At 34.4% G+C, this 8,792-nt stretch overlaps 1 protein-coding gene across 1 annotated transcript in view; it reads left to right on the top strand.

Moving 5' to 3' along the window:
• LOC135216930 (cadherin-99C-like) overlaps positions 1 to 8,792 on the top strand; it is a 175,642-nt gene that overhangs the window by 113,561 nt on the left and 53,289 nt on the right. Inside the window, exon 5 of the mRNA XM_064252476.1 lies at positions 8,084 to 8,206. Coding sequence (XP_064108546.1) covers positions 8,084 to 8,206 — 123 coding nt within the window. The remainder of the gene's footprint in view (positions 1 to 8,083; positions 8,207 to 8,792) is intronic.

The raw sequence follows: 8,792 nt of genomic DNA, 5'->3' as shown, positions 1-8,792 counted from the left end.
CTTATTGTGGGATCCGAACCTCGTTATATCGAGGAATGCATTTCTAATCATCAGAAATTAATTCCTCTGATTCCGCACTGGCTGCAGCTCGGTTTACTGGGAAATGTCAGAACACGTTACTGAATCTTTTATAAAACATTTAATGTCATTGTTGGTGTTAGTTAGAAATTCCTCTATGCTGTGATCACCTCTTGTCATTTTTGTAGTGATAGAAAGTCAGGGCTGTTGCAATGAGCTTTTAGTGTCAGAGTGATTCATTCATAAACGGTGCAGTGAATAATTCTTTTGGGACATTTTTCAAATATCAGTGGGATGCCTTTATTCCCTTCTATATTTTAACACTGACATAAGGTCATTGTCCATTTTTCCTCATTCCTTTACTCGTAGATCTTCATTCAGTTCTTGTTAACTCGAGTAACGCAGTCGGTCACATTCAGGTTAAATGAATAAGTTTATTTTTTCCATTTTGTTGGAGGCATCTCTGAGATTTCATTGCCTCAATATCCTGTTTTTTCGACTTGTTTTGGGTATACTATGGAGACGAAGGCTTCCGTTGAGGCTGTTGTGGCAAGCTTGTTTATCTGTATTAAGTTTTTATTGACTAATAAAGTGTGTGCGTGTGTGGGATGTATGATGTGAAGAAACAAATTTCGTACATTGTTATTATTATGCTGAATTTTTTGCATATATGTTTTTAGTTTCTGTAAATAAATGGCTTACGGTGGTCATATGCTTCCAGATTTTAGTTTATTTCTGCTTAAGGAGGCATTAACTTTCGAAATGGTAACATCAAGAGAAAAGTATCGTCACAAGAATAGTAATTTACTTTGATTACTCGTGTTCTATATCTGTCCTTTTTAAATTTTTAATTAATTTATTGTTTTCACTAAAAAAGTTGACCGGTTGAAGTGTAACACAACTTACTGATTATATATTAACTGATTTTGTACTGGTGTCAATTGAGGAACATTTCGTAACAAAGTATTATGTAATTTTTGGTTGGCAATAATGTTTTGGTGCATTTATCATTTTTTTTTAGTTCATGGAAGGTTGCTGAAATTATATTTTCATTTATACGTTGCTTGCATTAGAATTCTTACTGCACATGTATTGAACAAATATAAACTGGCATCGCGTATCAGATTCTGAATATATAAGTTATCCATACAATATGAAAAAAAAATGGAAAAAGTATGGTATATTTTTCTAGGGGCGAAATCAGGTCATTCGTGATTTATACTATCTTGCTTTTCCTTCGTTCCAGAGTGAAAATCTTGATAACTTACGTTCTGCAAGAAGTTTGAGTAAACTTATTTGTATTTTTTTGTAAAAGTACTCATAGTATATATATATATACTATGAGTATATATATATATATATATATATATATATATATATATATATATATATATATTATATATATATATATATATATATATATATATATATATATATATATATATATCTGTATGTGCGTGAGAGTTCCATGGACTTGACAATGCTCTCTTTCATCCCATTTCATCCTGACCAACATCCTCGCATTCCAGATTGCTTTCGGATAGATCATCCTGTCACATCCAGGTTGCCAAAGCGTGCCAACCTTTTGACACGGAGCCTGTACCCACTGGGGCATAATAGCTTTTACGAAATAATGAAGGATTGTCTTTAGTATTAGCTCGACCTCTTCTTACCCTCGGTGTTTAACGAAGCATGTGGCTTTAATATGGCTTTCTCTCTTCTTTTCTGGAAACCACGAGAAACTTTAAATTACTTTTAGATTATTGCCGTGCAATATGTAGGGCGTCTTGGATTGCAAGGGTCACCTTAATTATTATGGAGGTTCATTTTGAAGGACCTCCTTTCCTATTCCGAGTTTATATCTATATTTAAAATGTGCTGTGTTTTTCAGAAGAGCATAAAACAGCGTGAATAACATTGGCATCATATTGCATGGTTGATATGTAAATTCAGTTTTCAACTTGGAATATGTCTTTCATAGAGACTGTTTTCTTTGTTCACCTGTTTGCTCGGAGTATGTTGCTGATGCAAATATTATTTTGAAAGGTTGAACTCTACACGAGAAGATCCTATGAAGGGTCTTTTAATTGTTGTAAAAAGTTACCTTTAATCTTGATCCAGGATTCGTGTTATCAGAACCAGGTCTAACCTACACATACACTCAAATATACATACATACATATATATATATATATATATATATATATATATATATATATATATATATATATATATATATATATGTCTCTCTTTATCTCTGGAAAGAATAACAAGCACTTTATACATATACGCGCTCGCACACTACATTAGATATATATATATATATATATATATATATATATATATATATATATATATATATATTGTATATATATATATATATATATATATATATATATATATATATATTATATATATATATATATATATGTAAATAATGTGTGTGTGTACATACGTACATGCATACATATATACATACATAAAAGCCAGCAGCAGCGTTACAGTTAGGTACTTCGTGACCCGTTGAATTAATTGAACCCTTAACGTTACTGCTAGCGGAGTAGGTCTTGGAAGGTCAAAGGTGAAGCGACCTTGTGTACGCCCTGCCATCCACTTTCACTTAACGGTTGAGCGCTATAGCGAACGCGCACTGCTATTCCTCTTTTGTTACATAATTGTCGATGCTCAGCCGAGCATTTGGGAACAGTGTGTCACGTCTAGGCGACCGAATGGGGTCAAAAACGAAAAAAAAAAAAACCTAGTGACCTGAGGATATAGTGCACATTATATTAAGTCTCTTAATTCTTAGTTTCTCATTGACATCGTCATCATTTTAGAGATTATTTTATTTATTTATCTTTTTCGCTGAATAAGTTTCAACCAAAGTTGCGCCCGTATCAGATAACATTCGGAAATTAGCATATCCGTTGGTCCTACCGTGCTCTGGCTAAAATCGAGCTCTTATGTCGTTGCTTCGGTATGTGGATGTCCATGAAACTGGTATTGGAGAACAGGATCTCGACGTTTTACGCAACGCAGTGATGCTGTTTGAAATCTCATTTTTGGAATTTATATAGGAAACGAGTTTGCTTTGTTCTCAACGTAATTTTCTTCGAATTTTGCTTTGGAGAATGCAGCATTTAAATGCATAGAGAATGCAGTATTTGGACTTATGGAGATTGCTGTATTTAGACTCACGGAGAATGCAGTATTTAGATACATGGAGAATGCAGTATTTAGATACATGGAGAATGCAGTATTCAGATTTATGGAGAATGCAATATTTAGATACATGGAGAATGCAGTATTTAAATGCATGGAGAATGCAATATTTAAATGCATGGAGAATACAATATTTAAATGCATGGAGAATGCAGTATTTAAATGCATGGAGAATGCAGTATTTAAATGCATGGGAATGCAGTATTTAAATGCATGGAGAATGCAATATTTAATTGCATGGAGAATGCAGTATTTAGATGCATGGAGAATGCAGTATTTAAATGCATGTAGAATGCAGTATTTAAATGCATGGAGAATGCAGTATTTAAATGCATGAAGAATTCAGTATTTAAATGCATGGAGAATGCAATATTTAAATGCATGGGGATTGCAGTATTTAAATGCATTAAGAAGGCAATAGTTAAATGTATGGAGAATGCAGTATTTAAATGCATGGAGAATGCAGTATTTAAATGCATTGGGAATGCAGTATTTAAATGCATGGAGAATGCAGTATTTAAATGCATGGAGAATGCAGTATTTAAATGCATTGGGAATGCAGTATTTAAATGCATTAAGAAGGCAATATTTAAATGCATGGAGAATGCAGTATTTAAATGCATGGAGAATGCAGTATTTAAATGCACGGAGAATGCAGTATTTAAATGCATGGAGAATGCAGTATTTAAATGCATGGAGAATGCAGTATTTAAATGCATTGGGAATGCAGTATTTAAATGCATGGAGAATGCAGTATTTAAATGCATTGGGAATGCAGTATTTAAATGCATTAAGAAGGCAATATTTAAATGCATGGAGAATGCAGTATTTAAATGCATGGAGAATGCAGTATTTAAATGCATGGAGAATGCAGTATTTAAATGCACGGAGAATGCAGTATTTAAATGCATGGAGAATGCAGTATTTAAATGCATGGAGAATGCAGTATTTAAATGCATTGGGAATGCAGTATTTAAATGCATTAAGAAGGCAATATTTAAATGCATGGAGAATGCAGTATTTAAATGCATGGAGAATGCAGTATTTAAATGCACGGAGAATGCAGTATTTAAATGCACGGAGAATGCAGTATTTAAATGCATGGGGAATGCAGTATTTAAATGCATTAAGAAGGCAATATTTAAATGCATTAAAAAGGCAATATTTAAATGCATGGAGAATGCAGTATTTATATGCATGGAGAATGCAGTATTTATATGCATGGAGAATGCAGTATTTATATGCATGGAGAATGCAGTATTTAAATGCATGTGGAATGCAGTATTTAAATGCAAGGAGAATGCAATATTTAAATACATGAAGAATGCAGTATTTAGATGCACAGAGAATGTAGTATTTAAAAGCATGAAGAATTCAGTATTTAGATGCATTGAAAATGCTGTATTTAGATACATTACAGGAACGCATACCTGAGTAAAAATGTAAGAAGCTCGTTCGAGAATAGAAAATAGAAGTCATGGCAGGAAATGAAACAATCGGTTCTATTTACTTCTCTTAACGGTTGCAAGTGTTTTTTCTTATACTTGCTGTCCTTGTAGCCTATGAAGCTGCTAAGCAGGTCTTGGGTTGGCGTTTTCCCTTTAGGAGAACCATTATCGTTCATTCATGTATGTGGACAGTTATAGCATTTCTGAAATTCGTTGCTCTAGAGGGTCTATTTTGTTGATTTTTTATTTATTTATTTTTTTTGTACAAGGCCCATTTATTTAAAATCGTCAGTATGGATATTGAGGTCGTAAACTACACGTGTGCCTGGTTATAGGTATCGATCATCTGAATTTTACGATATGACTGCAAATTGATAATAATACAAATTCATGAACACAATACTAACGTTTGATTGGTGCTGAGAATCTTAATACTTATTTGTCTTACACTTTTAACATTTTAGTTTGTGTAAGGAAATTGTCACTTTCGATGTGTATCCAGTAAGCGCAGAATATGTCATCACACGTTATTTAATCAGTAATAATGTAAAAAATAAATCGACCACCTTCTATAGTCGTGAAAAGCATTTATTGCTTGCATTCATTTTTTTTTATTATTATTATTATTATACTGGTTACCGAACTTAATGATAGTGATTTATTCTAACAAAACACACGCCCACATATATGCTACACATACTACATATGTATATATACTATGTGTATATGTATGTATGTATGTATGTATGTATGTATGTGAGATATCGGCCGTAATTCGGTCCATGAAACTGACCCCTCTTCTCTCTCTCTCTCTCTCTCTCTCTCTCTTTTAATGAAAATCTGATAATTATGGAGAAATTCCTCTAAGATGGCCAATGACTATCAAGCGTCAGCTAAGCGTGAATAACTGTATATTGAGTAGTAGTACTGCCTGTTCCAGGCAAAGTGCAACCTTTATTGAATGACCCACATTACGTATGTAATGATTATCTTAAAGTCAATCTCTGTGTTTAATGGCGTGCACAACATCCATTTTTTGACCCAGCGAAGACGATGATGCGTCTCTTTTTTTTTCTTCTTTTTCTTTTTTTTGAGTGTAGTTGGATGAACGTGAAAATTTAGCTTTTCATGATGACTTCTTTATTCGTACTATGAGCAGGTCTTGCGAGACGAACCTAAGTTTAGACCATGGGCGTCCTTGGCTAGTGTCTGCCGAATTTAGCAGCCATATCTAGAAAACAAGAACGAACGAGACAGGCATTTGTTTAACATTAATAAATACACCGTAGAAGAAATAATCAAAACTTAACTTGGAACATATGAACAATCGAGAGGGGCAAAGGAACTCAAGTTAAAAGACTGCTGTAGGCTGTAGATATGGCCTTATATTCAAGATCGTTGGTTATGTGGCCCCCTCAGCAAGCCACATCTGGGGGCTGCTCTATGAGCAAGAGCCTCTTGCTGGCATAAGGCCAGCTTAATGAAAAAAAGCCACATAAAATGTTACTCGAGATGATTCTTCTGTCTCCTATGGTAGCTCGGATGTGGTCAACCACTTTGCCGAATGATATTTAACGACAGGTAATTTGAGTAAACGGCAATATATGGGTTTAATATATTTGAACTGTTAAGTGTAGCGGGCCATTTGGTATCCATTTTACTCTTATTACTGTGTTTGGATTCGAATCCATCCAAAGGAAGGCGGCTTTTTCATTTATTACCGATCTGGATCCAAGCTATAGTGATAGGCTTATCCAAAGAGTTTGAGAAAATCGAAAAGTTAAGTTATTGTATCTCTACAAAACACGCACACACATATATTTAATTTCCTTTCTAATGTAAACTAACAAAAACCATGCTTTCCTCCGTGTGTCCACAAAATCTCCGCACTCTTGGGGTCACAGATTACCAAATGTTTAAGCTCAACAGATCTACTATAGTAGCCAATCACAGAGCTGGAAACTTAGTCTCTCGAGAGAGTATCCCTCAGGAGAAGTGGAACGTACATCCTACCTATGTGAACTATCTCGAGAGAGTGAGAGTTTCCGGCCTCGTGATTGGCTTATCAGTAGCCAGTCAGGAGCATCGTAAGGGACTGGCCTAGACATCAAGTGGCCGGTTGATGTGAATCTACTATAGTCTCCTCTACAGTGATTTCACAGCAGTCGCTATGCTATATTTTGTTGACACCGAGGTCAGCTGATATTTTGGGATTGTCGGATTTTAGAAGCTGGGTTGTTTTTTTAGATGCTTCCAATGTGCCCGAGTTTTTTTTTTTTTTTTTTTTTTTTTTTTTTTCCAAGCTAAAGACTTATATTTTGTTCCTTGAGGAACTTATGTAGTATATTTTGATATTTTCTAGTCTGGTGGCACTTGTATTTTGCCATCTTATATTATAATTTTTGCAATTGTCCATTTGTAAACTGAACCCTAATTGAACTTTTTGAATGCTGTGCTTAATTTAATTGGATTTTTCTCATTTTATACGAATGAAGATTACGTCTTTAATCGGAACACACACACACACACACACACACACACACACACACACACACACACCACACACACACACACACATACACAACACACACACACACACACATATATATATATATATATATATATATATATATATACTTCGAAAATGTTTTTATTAATGGCTATATGTCAGATCTGGAAGTGTTTATGCAACAGCATAACGCACAAATGGTTTATTTCCCGTATGCCTTATACTATATGGTCCTGAGCTGAAATAAAATTATTATAATTTTTTTTTATTATTATTTTATTATTTTTTTTGGTCTATCACAGTCCTCCAATTCGACTGGGTGGTATTTATAGTGTGGGGTTCCGGGTTGCATCCTGCCTCATTAGGAGTCCATCACTTTTCTTACTATGTGCGCCGTTTCTAGGATCGCACTCTTCTGCATGAGTTCTGGAGCTACTTCAGCCTCTAGTTTTTCCTGAGTCCCTTTCAAGGATCTTGGGATCGTGCCTGGAGTTACTATGATGATGATGATGATGATAATGATGATATGATTATTAATGGGCACAGTTTTCCGTGTCGAAAATGATGACAATGGTTGCAGATCCTCAATAATACAGCATGTGAGTGTATGGTCGTTAATGGATATTAAAAGCTTTCGATCCTTGTGCTAGGTTCGAAAGCTTTTAATATCCATTTAAGACCATAAACTCACATGCTATATTATTGTGCACCTGCACCTATTATTATTATAATTATAACCATAATCTTCGACATTTCCTCTGATTTCAGGTACTCGATCCGACTGGATAATAAATGTTCATTCCAAATAGTCTACAGCAGCCCGTTAGTTCTCTTATCAGTATAATGAAGTGTCTCTCTCTCTCTCTCTCTCTCTCTTGCCTTTCAGTTGTCGTGTTCCATCAAAAGCTCAGGTGAGGTGAGGAACATACCTGTGATCGTGCGAATAACGGACATTAATGACAACAAGCCCGTATTTTCCGGGTTACCCTACTCCATCACCATTCCAGAGGTAAGTCGGTATTTTCTTTCTCACTGATTAGTTTCTCCACTATGTCAAGTGTTCATCGGGGAGAGAATTTTATGAATGAAAATAACAGCGTAGGAGTGTACAGGAATCGAAAAATATACAATATGTGGTTGATGAATCTAAGTTGATAAATCACTTAGCCTTACTTTACCTGACCCATTCTTGGTTGTTCATTCCCCAACCAATTTTTATTGTTATTATGGTAATTGGATATCATCAAAAATTTTATTGCAGTGGTAATGATACAGGTATAATGGCAATTTTAATACAGAACGATTTTTGTAGGTGTGAAGATATCCAAAGACCATTTGATCATTACAACTTTTCCATATATATATAATATATATATATATATATATATATATATATATATATATATATTATTATATATCATCAATTCAAGCTAACATCGTAATCCTTTTAATATCTAAATTCACTTTACCTCCCAAATGATATATTTTCATATATGTACCGAAGGGGAATTTTTTAGTTGATAATAATTTCGTCCCCCCATGGGATCGAACCACCGTCCAAGTGGACGGGGACGAAATCAGGACAGTCAGTGACG

The sequence above is a fragment of the Macrobrachium nipponense genome, chromosome 6, assembly GCF_015104395.2.
Source record: "Macrobrachium nipponense isolate FS-2020 chromosome 6, ASM1510439v2, whole genome shotgun sequence".
In the NCBI taxonomy this organism is placed as follows: domain Eukaryota; kingdom Metazoa; phylum Arthropoda; class Malacostraca; order Decapoda; family Palaemonidae; genus Macrobrachium; species Macrobrachium nipponense.
This window is presented reverse-complemented; position numbering and strand designations above follow the sequence as displayed.